Raw genomic sequence first — 21,260 nt, 5'->3', positions numbered from 1 at the left:
TTAGGTCTTTATAGGGATGCACTGCCGTGCTAACTGGACCAGTATTGCGTTCTACCACCTCTATTATATTCACAGGACTTGTGGCAATATTTGGGGGTTTAGCGTGGCCTCCTTTTTTAGGTCTCGCGAGCCAAAGGCTCGAAGAGACATTTTATATCTGGGCTTTACAAAGTGCTGCCGTGGCCTAAAGCTACAGTGCATGTGCGCGGGCGCGCGCGCCGCGCTTACTTTCACTTTCACGGCCGCTTTGATCACGATCACTTTCAATTTCGCGGCCGCACGGCCGCTTTGATGTGATGGCATGTGCTTTGTACGGCTCGTTATACAAACCTCACATTCCTTCCCTCCCCCCAGCATTGTGTGGTCCTGTGTCAGCAGGATCCCTTACTCGCCTTCCCTCTGCTCTATTGTGTTGCAGCGTTATCTGATCCCTTAGTCATGCGCGGCCAGTGGGGGTGGATTTAGGAAGCTTGGTTACCTTTCAGGAAGAGCTCAAGCGACCCATAATCCCCCTTGCAGCATCCTTTGTAGAATCTTTGGTACTGCGCTGCGAGTTTAAGGGGTCCGAGGAGCTAAAACAAAGGCTCTGCTTATCGACTCCAAGGCCAGACTTTTTTAAGCCTTCACTGCAACTCAAGCTACGAATGCACAGAAGCCGAAGGGCTCATACTTCACAAGCAGACAGGCCCCTGAGTCGGAAACGCATTGTTTCCTCTCAGTTCCCACCCATCTCATCTCCAGATATTTTTACACAAGAATAAAGTCACTTTTGTTTAGCACTAGTGCTAGTAGGCCAGTTTACTCATTTGTAAAACATTCATTTTCTGAGGGAATCCGCATTAGCAATGTTTTTTTGGGTTGTTTTTTTGTATACCGCAAATACATACAACAAAAATTAAAACGAGAAAAAAACATGACCTCTTTTAAACTTGGCAGCCACGTGTTTGCTTTAAAATATTAAACATAATTAAATTTTTGCTATCACGTATCATTTTAATTTAACCTTATTTGTGCTTCTTAGCTGGAAGATTTACTTTTAACAATAAATGAAACCGTTTTTCGTTTTACTGCTTGTTTTTTTTACAGCCGGGTGTGTGCATTTTAAACAAGTTCGGAAAGAGGAAGGCAATCCCTTCGCACTGGTGCCAATTTGCTCCAATCCATGCCTTAACTTGGAGAAATTCAGTTACATGTTTGAACTTTACACACCTCGCACGCTAAACACAGACTCTCCACACATCATTGTAGGGACCCTGCTTACAGATCAAAGCTAGGATAAAGAAAACTCATGTCCGGAAGATGCAGCTTTAATAACAAATTAACTGCATCGGCCAATGAAGCAGAATATTATTTTAGAGGCACATCTTTAGAAAACCATTACAAACCGGTCCATACACCGCTTGCGTTTCAGTGCGCAGTTCCTATTTTAAATAGTGCCTTTTAAAAAAAATTAAGGCGAGGTTGGGGTATTTAAGGAAAATGTACTGAGATTATATCTTGGCGATTTTACTGCAAATATATGTTTCAAGGATATTGAAAGTAGAGATACAGTGCATGTGCGCCAAAAGCGGATTGCATGGCTAGCACGCGCACAATCACGCGCATCGTGCCGCCATGCAATCCGTTTGGGGAAGCGCTCCAGCCCACTGGCCACAGCCTCGGCATCATACTACTTCAAAGGGTCCGCTCCCCCGCCTGAAAGCTTTCTTATCTTTATGGGGCCATGTGTTTCAAACACATGGCCCCATAAAGACAATAAAGCTTTAACAACGGACAAAAGTGAAAGTGGACCGTGATGTTGCTGGTGTTGGTGGTGGGACGCAGCCTGTGACACTTCATGATCCTTTGGTGAATGGCGTCTGGCGCTGAGAGGGCGGCGGGGAGGCAGACGGCGCTGTTGCTTGCTGTTCAGCAAGCCCGTGACTTTGATCTCCGGCAGTGCTGGCTTCCGCTGTGCCTCCAAAGGGGGCACCCATTCAGGCCGCCACACACCCCTTTCTTGGACTAACTGAAATAGTTGGTGTTGCCCCGTCTTTTGCAACCCCCGTTACTCACACACATAAATACATACCCTTGTGTATGTGTATGCGTGCGAGTGCATACATGGACACAAGCACGTGTGCAAATGCACCGCAAACATATACGCATCGCTATCACACATACACACTGTGACACACACTCCACACACTCTCTCTCTCTTTCAGCCTTTCAAAACCCATCAGAGTCTCCGGAGACAGATATTTCCTTCTCTTTTACACTCGAAGGGCTTGTTTACACGTGTTTTCGCTCTTTATCACTGTTCTCCCTCTTTCTCTTCCCCCTTCTCCCTCCCTCGTGTTTTTTCCACCCTCTTGCTGTGTCAAAGTATGATGCAGGCCCCAGCTGCAAACACCGGCTCAAATTAAGCTCTGGCTCTATACCAATAACACCTTCCGTTTAATTGCCATATGTAATTTCCTGAATTAGCGATTCCTGTGATAAAAATGTAAACCCGATGCACTGACACCCAGGCCCATGTTGACAGTCGCGCTTCTGTCCTGCACCCCATGTGCTCCAGCTGTGCGCGTGGCTGCTGAGGAAGCCATTGTTGGGGTCGGCTGCCAGGAAGCCTGCGCCAGCATCAGGGGCACATTGTTCGAGCCCGGAGCTCCTTCGGGCGACGGAATGAAAGAGACCCTTTAAACCTCTCTCAGGACACATCTGGAGTAAAGATCAAACACGGCATTGCCAGCAGCTGTTATCAGGAGTATATGTGGATTTGTATTTTAAACCACACTTGATGTATATAAAGTAAAGGATGCCTTTTTCGGAGATGAATTTCCACTAGCTATCATGGGAGTTATTGCATTTGAATGACAAAGTTCCTCATTGCCCGTTGAAAGAATAGTAAGTAAATTGAAGAATAAAAGCCTCTTTGCTCACAAGAAACAGACATCAATTATGTTCCATGATTCTGAAGTCTCAATGCGACAATCCCCCTGTCTAGGACAGGGCCTTGAGAATGAGAAGTGCATCTTTGGTTCAATACATGCTCGCTCCCTCTCTCACTCATATAGGCATTTATTCATTCATTCAATGTCTAACTCGCTCCAAAAGGACAGGCACTCACTCACCTACTCACTTTCTAGTGCACTCTTACTCACTGACTCGGTTTGCTCAACTGATCACTCGTTTACTCAATCAAACTGAAACTTCAGTTTTATTAAAAATCCCTAATTTTAAATGGTGTCTTCCAGTAAATCTCCTTGGCACACTAATGAATGATAGAAAGGATGGAGTGCAGACATGCAGCCACAAATCATGTCCTAATACACTAAGAAAGTGGGGGAGAGGGCCTCCACCAGAGAGACCGTGGCATAGGAGAGTAACTCTGACAGTAGTGCCACTCATGTGCGCTGGCAGGTGGGGGCAGCTTACTGGTACCTCATTAGGTAGGGGTCATGGCATGTTGTGGGCCCCATCATACCTTGATGGGCCAAAGTGCATCGGTCATCGGTGTCCTGCGGATAGCGCTGTATGTGTTTCTTTATGCTGCCCGCCAACTCGCACAGCCTCTCAGCAGACAGACAGCAGCTGTTGTGGGGAGGTGATGGAGGCAAACGAGCACGAATTCCTCCCTTAGGCGAGGAAAAGGTTCACACTCTTCTTGGGGCAATATGACTTCTTCACCGAACAGGCAATCGCGGCAGTACTGATGTATATATCCTCCTCCTGCACGGCAGTTAGCAGTAGGTCAGCACGATAGGGACCCGTCTCAGCACCTACTTTTAACAAGCATTTGCAATGCATTAGGTCTCGCATTTACGCGAGTTTGAGTTATTGACATTGCAAATAACAATGCCTATTGGCATTGTCATTTACAATGCCAATAGCTTTAACTCGTGTAACTGCGAGACCTATTGCTTCTCAGCAGGGGTGTAAGCCTTTGAATGGAAGAGTACCAGCACTTTCAAATAGCAGGCAGGTACTCTGGGGGAGTGAGTGCCTGCACTTCTAGAATTCCATTGCATCAGTGCTTGAAATGGGCAGGTACTACCCGTACTGAGTACCTGCCATTCCTTCATTTGAAAGGGACAGTACCTGTATGTCTCAGCACTGCTGCAATGCATTTAATTGCACTTCTCAAAAGAAAGCAGCACTCTCAAGAGTCAGTCCCTGCACTTCTGTATCTCCACGTAAAACACTGCATTGCATGCACTTGTCAGGCCGTTCATTCATGCCATTCTGTGCCTGCTTTTCTGGTGGGACTATTCGTGTGTCGGTGTTTGTGTGTTTTTTTTACTGGTACTTACCTGGCGTGCATGATATTACTGCGTGTTAATCGCACTTATATAGCGCTTACTACTGACGAGACATCAATGCGCTTTTCGGTGAGGAGCACGCTACTCCGGAACCCAAAAAGTATTAATGACTGGGGATGTTGCTTGCGCAGATGCTAATGCACGCCCTCGCCCCTCCCCCACCCCCCACAGAGAGAGCGGTGCATCTGTCTCGTCCCGACCACTCTCCTCAACGCCCGTTTGTTGCTCCTTAGGTTTTTCCTACGAGAATGAGTCACCAAGTGCTGCGCTGGGACAGACAGATGCCTCCCTGTTGCTGTTATCCCAGGCTGGACATGCCCGCCACGGCCTGTAATTAGCTCCAGGCATGTCCAAACAGCCCCCCACAACACACACACACCATACTCGCCCCCCCCCCCCAACGGAGCATTCCAAAATCCAAGCAACCCGTTTTACAGCTCACTGAAGCCATATACAACAACCTAGCGGCTAGCGGTGTTGGCTTTGGAACTAAGGAGTCAGGTTTAAATCCCGGCCTCGGCACAACACCCTGTGATTCTGGGCATATCTCGTAATCTCTGAATCCCTATACATCTATGTATCTAGCCTGCGTCTCCTGTAAATTGCTCCAGTGACCTCGGGCCAAGTTAACACTATAGAAAATTGAAATAAAGGTAAGAACGGACGTTCCTACTTTCTTCAACTTATCTTACAAAACTGGGACCGTTTCGGGGAAATAGGGACACTTCCAATTTTTTTTTTTTAAAGTAGTGTCTCTTTGAATGGTCTGTTATTGTGTTCAATTTTGATTCATATGGTGGAGACTGAAAACCGATCCGATATCCGCTGGCCGAGGGAGTTAATTTTCCGGCTCCAAACACACGTATTTACCCCTGTGCAATGGAGGTAATCGAATTAATCGTATGTTGATGATTTCCGTTGATCAAACTGTCAGCGCGTTCGTTTGGAAACATTCTTTTATTTCATATTTTAAAAACACCAATAAGCAGACTATTAAAGTTTGTCACTACATCTTCGTCTGACAATAAAAAAAAGCATATTAAAATGTATCACCAACACTCTCATTCATCCGCGCATGCCTTTTTCCCGGTGGCGTATATGTATAAACCACAGCTGAAATGACATTGTGTGTACAGCTGTGCTTTCTTAAATAACGAAATAATTTGTAAAAGGATATCGTAATTCTTCAACTTTCCATTAACAAGCATTTGCAATGCATTAGGTCTCGCATTTACGCGAGTTTGAGCTATTGACATTGCAAATAACAATGCCTATTGGCATTGTCATTTACAATGCCAATAGCTTTAACTCGTGTAACTGCGAGACCTATTGCATTGCAAATGCTTGTGCTTGTTTATGCCACGTTTCTTCTTTTGTTTTGAGAGCCCAGGTCCTGGATCTTTTGTTTTGATTGTACTGTTCTTTTTAGTGAGATTTTTAGTTACTGGGGTCGCTAACTGCTCCTCAAGAGAAAGTTCGATTTGTGAGCCTATGCTGTTATCTATAGTAACCGATTCCCTTGATCTTAGCTGTGATTCTGTTATATCTTGTAGTTGCGGGGGGATACCTATATCAGTGTTTAGTTCTAAATCTTTAGTATGTGTGATATGATGGGAGGGGGTAGTTGCTAGCTGGATAGCCCCCAGCGAGGAACGTTTCCTCAGTAATTCAGATGATAAGCGGCGTTCGGTATGCACAATTTCACGTTCTAGTAATGAGGCAGCCCTTGTGATAAACTGATCTAGGGTGCCTCTAACGGATCCCCCCCACCGACGATTTTCTTCTCGTGCTAGGCCTGGTATTCATAATAAACAATATGATGGTGAACCTTTTTTTTTTTTTTTTTTTTTTTTTTGCAGGCGACTCCAGTACAGGCTAACAGTATGATAAACTTAATTGGCCCACAAATTAGTTCAGAGTCCCACAGAAAGATAAACCTACTTCACCTCCTTTTGCTCTCACAACACAAACACCTTTAGATTCCTCTTATTGTACTAGAACCACAATTGGCAGGAGCGTTAAGTCTCAACCTGCGTGGTGATTTTGACGCGACACCACTCCACCCAGCTCCTGGCAAAGTTAGGTCCACAAACAGACAGTCTCAGGTAAAGTTTACATCTACACAATGAGATGCCAGTACTTACTACTCGAAGTCCCACCACAGATGTTAGGGGGTATGCCCAGCCCAGCCTTATCCGGCCTTTGACGGGCAAGGACGGGCCTGCCCTTGGCCCGGGCTTCGCCCGGGCGCTTCCCGCGCTGCGGGGCACCAGCGGCACTGAAGTAGAGCCAGGCGCTGCCTGATGACGACAGCGGCGAGCGCCTGGCGCAGAGACTTCTGCGGGATGTGGTCCCGCAACACTGGCCGTTCCCCTCACGGCGGTGCCGGTAAGATGTTAGGCTGATTGTTTTGGCCCTGCTCCCTCGTCCGAGCCGTTCCCCTCACGGCGTCCTCCAAAGTTCCTTGGTGCTGGCAATCACAAGACAGGCTCCCACTGCAAGCGCGTCCCGCGCTGCGGGGCACCAGCGGCACTGAAGTAGGGCCAGGCGCTGCCTGATGACGACAGCGGCGAGCGCCTGGCGCAGAGACTTCTGGGGGATGTGGTCCCGCAACACTGGCCGTTCCCCTCACGGCGGTGCCGGTAAGATGTTAGGCTGATTGTTTTGGCCCTGCTCCCTCGTCCTAGCCGTTCCCCTCACGGCGTCCTCCAAAGTTCCTTGGTGCTGGCAATCACAAGACAGGCTCCCACTGCAAGCGCGTCCCGCGCTGCGGGGCACCAGCGGCACTGAAGTAGGGCCAGGCGCTGCCTGATGACGACAGCGGCGAGCGCCTGCGCAGAGACTTCTGGGGGATGTGGTCCCGCAACACTGGCCGTTCCCCTCACGGCGGTGCCGGTAAGATGTTAGGCTGATTGTTTTGGCCCTGCTCCCTCGTCCGAGCCGTTCCCCTCACGGCGTCCTCCAAAGTTCCTTGGTGCTGGCAATCACAAGACAGGCTCCCACTGCAAGCGCGTCCCGCGCTGCGGGGCACCAGCGGCACTGAAGTAGGGCCAGGCGCTGCCTGATGACGACAGCGGCGAGCGCCTGGCGCAGAGACTTCTGGTGGATGTGGTCCCGCAACACTGGCCGTTCCCCTCACGGCGGTGCCGGTAAGATGTTAGGCTGATTGTTTTGGCCCTGCTCCCTCGTCCTAGCCGTTCCCCTCACGGCGTCCTCCAAAGTTCCTTGGTGCTGGCAATCACAAGACAGGCTCCCACTGCAAGCGCGTCCCGCGCTGCGGGGCACCAGCGGCACTGAAGTAGGGCCAGGCGCTGCCTGATGACGACAGCGGCGAGCGCCTGGCGCAGAGACTTCTGGGGGATGTGGTCCCGCAACACTGGCCGTTCCCCTCACGGCGGTGCCGGTAAGATGTTAGGCTGATTGTTTTGGCCCTGCTCCCTCGTCTGAGCCGTTCCCCTCACGGCGTCCTCCAAAGTTCCTTGGTGCTGGCAATCACAAGACAGGCTCCCACTGCAAGCGCGTCCCCAAAGGGAGTTATACTAGCTGACAGTGCTCCTGCACCGTCAGCTTACAGAAGCAGGCAAACATATTATGAAGTGCAGCCCTGGATGGGCGGAAATATGCAAAGCCTGTATTAAAATGATGAATTATGCTTGTGTTAACTTATGCTCGACACTCCTATTATATGATGTGAGTGAATTATTATTCTTTCACATTTGATAATGTTTTAGAGGACCAACTATTTATTTGTCAGTTGTTGAGAGGGGTTTCCTGCCTTTTTAATGTTTGTTCTAAAACAATTATGCATTAGCTATAAAAAAAACACAGTAACATTGTTTGTTTCCAGGTCCTACCAGACATTTCAGATCTGTATGCAGCTAATGCACCCATGGTACCCACGTTAGCAGACATTGCCTGGATTGCTGCAGATGAAGATGAAACCTATGCGCGAGTTAGGTATTACTTGTGTTTGTTTCTTCTTTCTTTCATTTATAGAATGGTATGAGCCAGCAAATGGTGTAAGCATCATTTTACTGTAGTTGTATTTTTTTCTGTTTTTTACATTTCTTTGCATCTTCTTGAGAGTTGTACCTTGTTGCTCTATGTGGGACCAGTGCATATCAGAGTTTCAGGATCAGCACAGACTATATACATACTTCAGTTTAGAACAGGCTTCTCCACCGAGTTGCCCGTGAACACTGGTAGCTCTCCAGCTACCTGTAAGGAGCTCTCCTGTGAGCAGCCCAGCCTACTAAATTAGAAGCTTTTGATTCGCTGAATTAGTATTCTACCAAAATTGAAAGGTGTGTATTCAAGCCAAGATGTGTGTATTTTTAGAACTCCTAAGCTGATGTTTGGAGAAAAAATGGTAGAATTTCCAAAATATATTTATAGGGAAGACTTACAACTGGTATTATTACCTTGCTGCCAAGGGTGTTGTGGCTATGACTGTTTTGTATTGCCCTGATAAAGCCATTCCAAATTTGACCAATCTTTTATTACATTACTGCTGGCAGCCGGGCCTGATCCACTGAAGTGATCATTAATGCTAATCTTGCATAGGGTGGCCACTAATGTGAACTTGTCTGAGGCCACTATTACACACTACAATTCAAATATTAGTAGGTCAGGATGATTTCAATTGAACATAAGTAGCTCTTGTTGAATAAAAGGTTGGAGACCCCTCGTTTAAGATAATTGCATTCAAAAGTATCCTTTGAATAAGCTGAACTCTGGAGTGGATCTGACCACAAATGGTCCAAATAGTTTTTAATATAATAATCTAGGACATTTGGTAATCGATCAACAGCTGATTAGGCCATACCAAGTGGACTAGGCAACATATCCTGTGCTTCATTATACTCCTTTCATGTCTACTGTACCAAACTGATATTGTGGAAAAAGGACAAAATATTCCACTGACTGTTAAATGTCTTTGAAAGAAGTATATCTTTGGTTATGAAAACAACCTTTAAAGTTTGTCACACTATCTTGAAATTATTACATTTCTTTGAGCTTTTGTAAGGAATAATTGAAAATTAAAAATAGATGTTCCGAAAGAAGATATGTCATACTTCTGGCTTTATCTTCTTAAATCATATACAATTCCTGTGATAAAGGGCTGCAGGAGATTTTGCACTATTTCCACAGGAATCCCTCTTTTGTACAACAAAAAATAAGTGGTATAAAATAGGTGACTTGATACAGCCCTAGAACTTGCTTTTTTGATTGCCTCTGCAATTAGTTGGTCTATTAAACCTTTGCTTATCATTAATATTTGTAGCTCCTAGCAATTTTTTGTCCATGAAAATCATTCAATTGTCTGTAATCAGACCATCCCACCCAAACATTAGGTGTGTTGTGCTTTTGGGGAATAATCTGTGCAAAGCACTCCATGTACTTGCCTACTATTGAGGGCAGTTTGCCCCTCTTTTTTCTGATAACCATATGTGATGAATTGTCACCATGGTATCAGTAGATTCATGCTGCATATTTCAGTACCAGGCACCTTTCAGTTTGTCAAAGGAACCTGACTCACATTATCTTAAAGCCATATTTGTGAGGATTCTAACTCCAGAACCTTTAGCTTGTTAATGGAAGTAACAGGGAACGAGCTTCCCTTGCAACATTGTTGGTAATAAAATTACACATTTTTTATTTAACAATTCAAATAAAAGGTATGATTAACCAAAAACAAGGAACTTAAATGAGCATGATATTTAGTACTATACTGATGGTCTAGACCTTTGGGTATATCTCTTAATTAGGACACCAGCATGCTTTATCATAGGTCTTCTCCTCAACCTGACACGTGAAAGGTAAGCCAGGATGGACTGTTATGTAGTAGTTCTTAGCAATGCAATTTAAGGAGCCTGTGAAGAAGTAAGTGATTTGATTTGAAAAGTATTCTGGCCCATTAATTAAATAAAATTACCGAATGGTAGGCTATAATTCATGTATTGTTGTCTCCCTGTGATAAAATTAAAAACTAACTGTTGAGTATTGTGAGGTGAGCAAGCATCTCTGTTTATCAACATGTTTTAGCCTCATCACAGCCCCATGCAGGGTCTGAGTCTCTCTTTAGGACAGAGGTCCCTGTCATTAGTCACTATCTATTTCTTTCATTAGAGGAGAAAATTAAAGTGTGGCATGTAGGCTGCACAAATGATTTAAGAGGAAGAAAACATAAGAATACTTATACTAGACCAGTTCTATTACATTCAATATGGTTAAAACCTAAATGAAAACAATAAGTACATCATGTTATTTATGCTTAGTTCTAAATAGTTCCCCCACTGTTTTACCAAATGCTCTTCCTTTTTATGCCTATGTCATACAATAATGAGAGTAAATAATTGGCCAACACACAGCTTTTGTGCACTGCAACAAAATCCCTTCAATACCAGTTTTGTAGACCATTGCGCTGTAATCTCACATCATGCTTATTGACAGGCATTAAAAGTAATATAGTAAAGTAGAGGTAGTATTATAAATGCAGGGTACTTTCCCAGCACTAAACCTACAGGGTAACATGGAGGGGGTGGGTGGGTCAGTTCTATCGCCTAATAAATGAAACGATAAAAAACTTTAAGCTTCATTGGAAGTGAGCTTGTATACTGAAGAAAGGCAACACTGATGTCTTAGCTTGTGCACATCTGAGAACCTCTGGGTACTCAACTGTTAGGAGCATGATGTTTAATACAGTTGTCACATTCTCTAGAGCGAGTGTTTCGTGGCAGAGCCGCAGCATTGTGATATTACATGAGGGCGCCATAACTATACATTGTCTCATTCGGGCAAAAAGACTAGCTTGCTTGGCTCCAAAATGCAAACAATTTTATCTCTAATTGGAGTCCCTGTAAGTGGTGGGAGAAGGAAGAAAAATGTAAGAAACAAGAAGGTGGGCAACAAAGAGAACATGCAAAATTCAAACATCCAGTCACCATACAATTATCATTATCAAACAAGATTTGCGGTTCGGTTTTCTGCTTCACCCAAGACCATTGTAGTTTCACTGAGCTTTGTCTGAGGGAAAGCTGCAGAACAGAGAGCATTGTACTGAAAGTCATTCATGAAAGATCAAGCAAAGTGCTTATGAGTGAATACAATGGTCTTCCTTTCATGTTGTACTTTCAGCCTTGCAAGGTGGCTCACCGCCGCAGATATTTCCATTTTGGTGGTCTTGCTACAAACCACTCCAGCGGTCTGTCAGAGACAGCCTTCTATACAATGCTCCATAGAGCCAATCCTTGCTCAAGATTGAAAGGCTTTCATATCTATCTCAGTTGCCTTGCTCTTCATTGTTGATACCCTCCTTTAATGTGTTTGAACCTCCCTCATGTGATTTTGCCATTGCTAGATTTGCGGCTAAACGTTGCATTACATTTAAGATAACAGTCATATTTTACCACCACCAGTTTGGAACTTTTCATTGCTACCTAGTGGGCACTAGCAAACTGCAGCGGAAATCTGGAAGATGCAACTGCAATCTTTCTTTTTTATTTTTTTTTAAATGTGTTTATTGGTTTTAATGACAGCCATACAGAAACAGTCAGACGACATTTTGCAAGTTATTCAGTACATTACATGTGCGTATATTAAATCAAGATACATGTCACACATTTCTATCTCAATCTACATTTCTGCGCATCTCCAGTTCTACCGTAGGGGACACACAGATATCTCCACGATAGACAGTCCACTTTAACCACTTCCGATCCCATGTTTTGGGACAACCCCTAGCTACAAAGACCTCCGTCTCCGCCAACATGCACCTGTCTAGCTCTTTCGCCCACATGGTAGTGGATGGCGGGTTTGTTCCCCCCCCCCCCCCCCACCCTCTCGCCAGCTCCCGTTTGACCAACGTGTACCTCAATGTTGTAAATTGCTGTTCGAATTCAGTGAGATCAGTTGCATCCCATATGTTCAGCAGTCCCAGATATGGTGTCAGAACTACCTCCTTTCCCAAAGCCGTCTGCATATGATTCAAGGCTTTCTCCCAAAGGTTACGTATGGCTGGGCAACTCAAAAGAGTATGATAAAAGGTGGCCTGTTGTCTGCACCCCCTCAAACAAAGGTCATCAGGTCTGGACCCCAGTTTTGCCAAAGTCTTCCCTGTCATGTATAATCGATGAAGTATCCTAAGCTGTAAAAGCCTAAATCTGAGTGTGATGGCTGCTTCTCTGGGGGACATAAGAGCCAGTTGCCAATCCTCGTCGCTTATCGGGCCCTGGTCATCCTGCCACCGCTCTCTAAGCTTTGAAAAGGTGTCTGGCAAGTTATTACTCAATTTTTTATATGTGCGAGATATAGGTTTGGAGAGTAAAGGTCCGTCCATCAGGCAGTCCTCCAATGGGGAAGACACTGGTATGTCCTTATGGGTCGGAAATGCAACCTGAATTGCGTGTCTTATTTGCAAGTATCTGTAGAGTTCTCCCTGGGTCAGGTGATATTGGCTCTGAAGGTCTCCAAATGTAAGTACAGAACCCTTTTTCACCAGGTCTTTCACTGCTGAGATACCTATGAGGTCCCATTTGTCGAACCCAGGCTGATAGCACCACATGCCCAACTTCTGTGTATACCACAATGGCGTTGCTCTAGAAAGGACGCCCGCCCATCCCAGACGAGAATTTGCTATGCGCCATATTTCTAGTGTATGTAAGGTGGGCCCAAAGTATTTCCTTTTGTTCTTCCTGTCACTGGAGTATAAGGCCCCAAGGTAACCGGAGCGATCGGTTTGATACCTATCAAGAGCGTATGCCGGGTCAGCAGGGGGGTGATATAGCCAATGGTTAATAGTCACCAGCTGAGCCGCCCAATAATAGAGTTGCAGGTCAGGCAGCGCTATTCCCCCATCGTACCAGCCTTTTGTTAGTTTCTTCATTGCCACCCTGTGGGCCCTTCCATTCCACAACAGTGTGCAGATTTCGCTCTCTACTGCTTTAAAATAAGAATCTGGGACTCTGTGCGGGCAATTATGGAGAATGTACAGAAAACGAGGTAGAGCAAACATTTTAAAGAGGGCAGCTCGGCCCAACAATGAAAGAGGCAGGGACCTCCAGTGCTTCACGTCAGCGCGTAGTCTAGCAAGTGGGGGAGCTAAATTGGAGCTATAAAAAAGAACCGGATCCGAAGTGACAAAGACCCCCAAATATCGAAACCCCTCCTCCGCCACCATTATGGTGCAGTTAACCGGGAGCCGGGGGACCTGGCCCCGCAGCATAAACAACATGGACTTATGCCAGTTATTCGCATATCCAGAATACTTCCCAAACTTTGTGAAGATGTCGAGCACTACACGTATAGACTTGTATGGGGAGGCTAGATATAACAGTATGTCATCAGCATACAGGGATATACGATCCTCCACATCATCTGCCCACCGCATCCCCCACACCATAGCATCTCGACGCACCCATGCCGCAAGGGGTTCCAACATGAGAGAAAATATCAGCGGGGATAATGGACACCCCTGTCTGGTACCTCTCTTTAACCTATATGCTCTGGGACGTGTTTCTATTGACCTTCACTTGTCCCAACACATCAGTGTATAGCAATTTCACCCAGGCTATACATTTATGGCCCAACCCTACCTTTTGCAGGACTGCGAACAGATATGGCCATTCTATTGAGTCAAATGCCAATGAGGCATCGAGAGACCACACCGCCGCGTCTGTTTCAATGTACTCCCTACGCGCCATCACATTGTGTAGGCGTCTTATATTAAGGGCCGTATTTCTCCCAGGCATAAAACCGGATTGATCCGCATGGATCAGTGAAGAAATAACCGTCACTAGCCGATAGGCCAGGACTTTCGCCAATATCTTGGCTTCCACATTAATCAGCAAAATTGGCCTATAAGAGCCACAGCTATCCGCTGGTTTTCCCGGCTTGTGAATAACTACAATGGTAGCCAACCGTTGATCCACAGGTAGCCTACTCCCCTCAAAGCTTTCCTCGTACATGGCCCGTAAGTGTGGCACAGTCCAGGAGGCAGTGGCTTTTAAAAACTCAACCGGAATTCCGTTGGGCCCCATCGCTTTCCCGGATTTAATCTGTCCTATGGCTTTACTAATCTCCTCGTTCGATAGATCTCCGTCTAAAGTTTCCCTTTCAACGTCTGAGAGGACCGGCACGTCACTGTCCTGGAGGAGCTGACGTGAATCGTCAGCTGTGTATCGGGTAGAGGGGGAGTACACCTCTTCCAGGTGATCTGCAAATACCTCTGCTATTTCCCGTGTATGGGTCATGATTACACCCCCTGGCTTTGTCAGTCTATGTACCCACCTCGTTGCCTGTTCCCACCTCTCCAGCCACGCTAGAGTCCTACCTGCCCTATCTCCCATTTCGTACAGTCTGTGATGGGTGTTACGATACTTAGCCATCATGTGTTCCCTAGTTTTGATCCGGTATTCATCTTGCTTCATTAAGAGTCTATGACTAGTGTCGGCTGAGGGATCATGCGCATGTACCAGTTCAAGGAGGGCCATCTCCACCTGAACCAGGAGCTCGCGTTTCCTGGTGATGTACCCGGTCTTTAAGGATAAGGCTTACCCTTTCAAAACCACCTTGTAGGCTTCCCAGATTGTTTGCGCGGAGTCAACAGAGACCACGTTCTCTGTTTGGTACGGAGTTCCTCCCTTATGTCAGGAATGTTAAGGAGCCATGGGTTAAGGACGATGGTGGTGCGTGCCTGCCGTTCCCAGTGTGTGTATTCTACCCAAACAGGGGAGTGGTCCGATATACCTCTGGGCAGAACCCGAATCTGTCGGAAATTCCCTATCGAAGCTGAGTGTGTGAGGAAATAATCAATACGAGATCAACTTTGATGCACGTTAGAAAAATACGTGAATGATTTGTCAGTGGGTTGTAGCGTCTGACCTACATCAGTCAAATCTAGTGCCTTCGTAAATTCAGCCATCAGCCCATTTGATTTCGCTCTCGACCTTGGCGGGTGCCGATCAGTCGTGTCGTCTAATGTCATATTCTAATCCCCACCAATGATTAATGAGCCCGCCTGGAGTCCCGTCAGCATACGTCCAAGATCTGCCAGGGCTGCCTTACCCAGAACCGGCGGCAAATAAACTGAAATTATGTTAATGTCTCTTCCTTCCCACTGAGCCTCCGCCCCTGCAAACCTTCCCCCCTGGTCGGTCCATGTCTTGTGAACAAAAAGGGGTGTGCTTTTCTTTACCAGGATTGCCGTTCCCCTCGAACCAGTAGTATAGTCTGCATGCACCAAGAGTTTGTACCCCCACCTGGTGAGGGCCTTAGTTTTCTGACCCACTAGGTGCGTTTCCTGCAGCAGAACTACATCAGGGGAATGTCCCTTTAGGTGTTGTTGCACTATCCCCCTCTTAATCTTATCGCCCATACCATTGACATTCCAAGTTAGGACAGAAAGTACTCGATCTCTATCCCTCCCCCCCCCAATAGCCTTCCTTAAGACAACTCCCAAACATACGGATCAATTCAAACGGAGAAGTAGCTCGTAATAGCCAACTCATCTGTGCAAGTCTACTCTTCAGCATGGCCCCTTTGCATGTCGAGGTCAAACAATCACATTGCAAGCCAATAAAAAAAACAACTGAACACCCCCCTCTTCCCCCTTGACCCCCTGCCCGTGGATTTAGAACTACCCACTCCAAAACATGGCAGAGTGCCTCTCTCCCTCCCTGAAATGCTGAAAATGCACGGGGTTAGTTAGTTAGTCAGTCCCCATCCACGCTTGTACATATCACAATTGTATAAGTTTGGCCATCCACTATTTGTGGTTACTCTAGTCTCGGTCGAACCCACAGCAATTAGGCACGCATGTCGCGACCAAATCGCCAGTTCCCAACTGCAGTGTCTTGCACAAATTATCAGGAACCTTATCCCACCCCCACCATACTTGCACTTTCAGCACGGTTCCAGCTCTCTGCGATGTCCTCAAGGGGTTGTTGTTCCAGCTCCCTCGTCTGGCTATCTCTCTCCGCTGAGCCACTTCTAGGTGCATCTTTACGGCCACCTCTTTGCTGGCCCGATCTGCCAGCGCAATCTCTTCTCTGGCTTCCCGCTCTGCTCCACCCCTCCATCCAGTCCCACACTTCCTCAGGTGACTCAAAGAACCACGTTTTACCGTCCGACTCCACTTGCATCTTCGCTGGAAATAGCATTGCATATTTTATTTCATGGTCCCGAAGTTCCTTCTTCACTGCCTGAAAACTGTGACGTTGGGCCTGAACCTTGGCCGTGAAGTCAGGAAAGAAGGCCACCTCGTTATTGTCTATTTTCAGTGGGGGACTGGATCTCGCAGTCTGCAGGATAATGTCTCTATCTCTGTTGTTGAATACTCTGGCTATAAGGGGCCTTGGGGTGCCCCAGGTTTTGGCCTACCTCCTGGCACTTTCAATTGAGAAGTAACTGGACAAGGTCTTGGGTTTGAGGTGTTTGGTAATGAGTTCCTCCACATATAGGTCCACAGCCGGCCCCTCTGCCCTTTCCAGAACCCCCAAAATGCGATTATTGATACGGCGTGCGCGACCTTCGTAGTCATCAAGCTGCTGTGCTATCCGCTCCTGTTTTCTTTGCAAGTCGACCATCTGCGTTTGAAGCTCCGACGTATCCGTTTGCAAAGCGTTAGTAACTATCTTGAGCTCTTCGACTTTCTCATCCATCTTCCGAAAGTCCGCCCTGACCGAATCCAGCGAGGTATGCACACCATTAATTGCCGCCATGACATCATGCAGGGTTGGCTCCGTCCCCTGTTTAGGGGCAGTATGTACCCCGTCCGTCTCAATTTGTGGCAGCTCACTTTTGTCGCCCGCCTTGGACCAGGCAAATTTGGCCAGTTGCTTCTGAGCGTTAGCCTTGGGACCCTTTCGCATGTCGCCATGTATGCAGGGCGACGACACGTGTTTCGGGTAAAAGTCAGGGACCGTACTGGAGGTTACCCGCAGCCTTTTTAGCGAGTATGACGATGTCACCGTCTGCTTGCAAACGTCCCCCCGGGATTGGCGCCACTCCGCTGCCTACGTGAGTCCAAATACCCCAGGTGAGATCTCTCCACCAACAGTGTCCCTCCGTCGTCGCGTGACCCAAGGACAACTTGGCTGTGGCCCACCTCCGGCCCCACCTAGGCAGGCCAGGCGTCTTACACCTGTCACCGCACGCAGCAGCTCCAATGCTGACTCCCTTCAATTTACGCGCAGCACGCTGTCCTTCTCTGCGGAGGTACTGTGCTTCCTAGCGGGGCTGGAGATGGCTGCACTCCCCCCGTATGAGCCAAGCCAGGTCCAGTGTTCTCTGCGGACCCCAAGCTATAGTGCAAGTCATGCGATCCAGTATGTAGCCTATTGCAGACCTTCTGGGCACTTGCATCCGTAGCTCTCCCGCAGTAATTTCATTTAGAGGCGCCAGTGCTTAGGTGTGCAGGCCACACTTACTGTCTCACAGAGCGGTCCTGAGACTGGTCCGGTAGGCCAATGGGGTGTTTTATCCTAGATCCAGGTCTCTGAGCTGCGCCGGTTCCCAGCTCCCGCAGGCTCCGCTGTATGAAAGCGCAGGGTCACAAGGCACGCATCAGGTCCGTTATTTCTAGCACCATAGACTTTACAGCAATGTCTGGCTCTCTCTTCCACCTCAGGCACCACCAGTATCTCCAGGCCGCGGTCCGGCCGCACGGGGCCTAGCTGACCATGCAAGCCTGGGGCTCGGATATTAAAGCTCGCCACCGCTTCCTCCCCAAGCCACAGGACGGCAGCCGCGGCTGTACATATTCCGTGTTCCACACTGGGGCGCTGAGCCCTGGTCCGCAGCTCCTTCCCCTATGGTGCCAAGCCGTTCAATAGCACCCTCCTCTGGCTTCCAAGGCTTCTGCACCCCGTTGTCCACCAGGCATCCAGCGCTTGTCGTAGCGCGCCGTGCCCCCAGGCCTCTGAGACGGGGCCTCAATTAGCCGCAACAGTCACCGGGCTCTCACCTCTCGGGCACCGACGCGGAGCGTGGTCTTACCCGATCGCCCTTGCTTCTGTGAGTCACCTCTGGACCCCAGCTGGGGATCATGGGATCAGAGTGCCACTACCTCCTGAAGGCCACGAACTCCGCCTCAGGGCATCAGAAAGCCGCCCTTACCGCTCCATCGACGATGCCGAAAGGACACTTAGACTCACTTCCCGGCCACAGATCCATCCGATTTTCCCACCGGTGGTAATGAGCAAGACCCGGCACAATTATAATTGCTTTAAAGCAGTGGATGGCGCAGGATAAGGTAGGATATCGAGCGGGGAACGGGAGCTCACTCAGGCAGCTGCCATTCTCGTTGGCTGCTAGCCATGCCCGTTACAACTGCAATCTTAACAGACATTGAAGAATATTGCATGGAATCATTGGCATTGTCTGTTGGTATCACTTGTATGTAAATGTAAGCAAGACCAATTGGCATTGCCAGTGCTTGGTATTGATTCCTTTCTGATCCCTTTAAACATTTTTTCATTGCTTGATGACTGGGCTCAGATCGAAGAACACGTGAACCTGACTTGTCTTCAAATGTCAGATCATTTCTCTTTAGGTCATCCTCCGAATTCTGTCTCTATATCTGGCAGACTTTTGGGCCAGAATGACACTGCCACCACCTTGCTGTCTTCCAGATGATCGTTGGTGCACAGCCTGAAAGCCCTATCAATCTGTGCCATCCCACTCGCTCTTGTTGTCCGAACAGATGACCTCAAAGAATAGAACTTGGATAGTGACTTTCATTGAATGAAGTGTATCAGAATTCTGACATCAAGGACAATTGTAGGATCGCTTCAGCAACTCCATACTGTACCCTCACATTTTGTTCAAGTTGCTCCATCAAGACAACTCTGCCTAACAGCTCCTTCGTCCTTGATCCCATAGTTTTAATTGCTCCTGTAATTTTCCTTGTTTGAGTGTGGAGGCCAGTGCAGAGGCAATTACTAGAATTTTTCAGCATCAGTAAACTTTCACCCTTTGCAGCCTGTTCTCGTGTATGAATTAGTCTCAAGACCCTTGAGTGTTCAAAAGCTCCTGTGCCTCTCCTCTTTTTCTTAAGAGTCATTTCCTTATCTGGCTGTCTGCCATTGTGACTGTGACATAAAATGAATTGCACCATTTAGAGTTTGAGAACCACTGCCATACCTTCAAGCTGCAGGAGCCTCGTACTCTGGCGGATTATGGGTTTCTATCCAACTGTTGCCCGTTAGTAACCTCCTTTAATGCCGCTTCAGCGAGATGTCTGCCTCCCTCAAGTCAGCACACCCTCCCATGACTCTAGTTATGCTGTCGGCTCCAACAGTCACCCAGGCATGCCGCTTCCCACATCCATCCAGGGTTCAGGCTCACCGCTGACATGCATCCCATGCCAGACCTCACTAGCCTGCTGCCACTATCTTGAGTTATGGTGGCATAGGAGGAGAAGAGGGCATAGGCACTAAAGATATGTTTGCAGGATTTTACCCCTCATTAAGGTGCACCAATTTGCTCAGACACGTTTCTGCCACATTGGCCCGGATCCCATTACCCCCTCGGACAGAAGAGCTGTAGCAGAGCAGTGAATTCATGTAGCCTCACAGAGGGTAAACCTCTTCAAGCCCAACTGGCTCTGCCCAATTTCACTGATTTAAAAGGAGCTATTTAAGAATTATGATCCCACATCGACAAGAACGTGTCGGGATGCTCATTAAATCGGGCTTCTTTCATATTTCGCATACTCCCGAGCCATCCCTTTTGGGAGCCTTGGACCACTTTCTGATGTTCTGTTGATGTACACTTTTCATGGTAATTCTTTTGGGCTGGGCTGCAGCCTTCAATACAGTGGCCCACCTCATATTGTGTGAGTACCGAAGACCGTATCTGACACTACCTTTCTCATCTTTCTGATGCCACTTTGACGTACGACCCAGCAGGTCAGAGTTGGGAAACCATTCCAGCTATCTGTAGCCTTATGTCTTTAAGAAATGTTCTTTAATTCATTGCTATCCACTATTTATGATGGACTTTATCTGACGCTACACAGGATCCTAGTGTGTATGCCACAGCCCCTATAAAGATCCTTTACTATTTCTTAACAGTCATTTGCGCAGCTTTGGATCCTGTTACACATCTACCATCATTTCCTGTTACAGGTGAATCGCTATTCATTTGTCTGTGTTTCAGCTCATCCTTCATTTTTGTGTTTGGTACATTAGAATTAGTAAATGATCTCCAAATAATAAATTAGTCTAGGTACTCTGATGGAATCGGCTCTTCTTGCTCCTTTCCAAATGGTTGGAATTGCTTTCCCTATTTGCTGCTCCACGTCGGTGAGGAAAACCCTTATGTACTTGAGCACGTAGGCAGAGACCCTTGCTGGACCAGTACTTAATAAGAATCTTTAATTTGTCATTATTCTCTCACCCTTTATAAAAGGTTGGGCTTTTCATTTGTCCCATGATTGTGATGGGAGTATGGCTTATCTGCTCAAAAAAGATGCGGTCTGAAGTGACTATTGTATTAGTCGTTCTTTGTCTTCGCCTCCATTCCCTTTCTCCAGACTAAACTGTTCACACACCTTGGCTGTAGGACCAGATAGAGGGGAATGGACAGCGGTATGGGAGCTAGATAGTTTGGATTCTGTATGTACACATGTACCATGGGTCCTGTTCAGATTTTTAAGTCTTCTGTACAAGAGATTTGGCCAGTGCTAAGCCTATGGCTGAGACTATCCATAATTCTTAAGGAAAGATGAACGGACTATCCAGTCAAGTCACTAAGGAAGTAGCTAGTATTGATTAATAGAAAACAATGGAAATCTTGTGAACTGGAGTCTAAAATTATAGTACAAACAAGCTTTCATAATCACTAAGATAGTGACCCCAGTTATTCTCTTTCAGTCACAGGAATGAAACTTGGAGAAACAGACTGCCATCTTGTATTGATTTCATTTTGACGGCCTCCTCTTTTTGCCATATCTGACCT

General features: G+C 47.0%; 1 protein-coding gene across 4 annotated transcripts in view; it reads left to right on the top strand.

Annotated features, from left to right (window-relative positions):
• The window catches only part of MTFR1L (mitochondrial fission regulator 1 like), a 131,942-nt gene that overhangs the window by 79,052 nt on the left and 31,630 nt on the right, over nucleotides 1–21,260 (top strand). For all 4 annotated transcript variants that reach the window (XM_085647840.1, XM_085647844.1, XM_085647843.1 and 1 more), the window contains one exon: nucleotides 8,149–8,258. In XM_085647840.1, coding sequence (XP_085503966.1) covers nucleotides 8,149–8,258 — 110 coding nt within the window. The remainder of the gene's footprint in view (nucleotides 1–8,148; nucleotides 8,259–21,260) is intronic.

The sequence above is a fragment of the Triturus cristatus genome, chromosome 3_2, assembly GCF_964204655.1.
Source record: "Triturus cristatus chromosome 3_2, aTriCri1.1, whole genome shotgun sequence".
NCBI lineage: Eukaryota > Metazoa > Chordata > Amphibia > Caudata > Salamandridae > Triturus > Triturus cristatus.
Note: the sequence above shows the minus strand (reverse complement) of the source record. Positions and strands in the feature narration are given on the sequence as shown.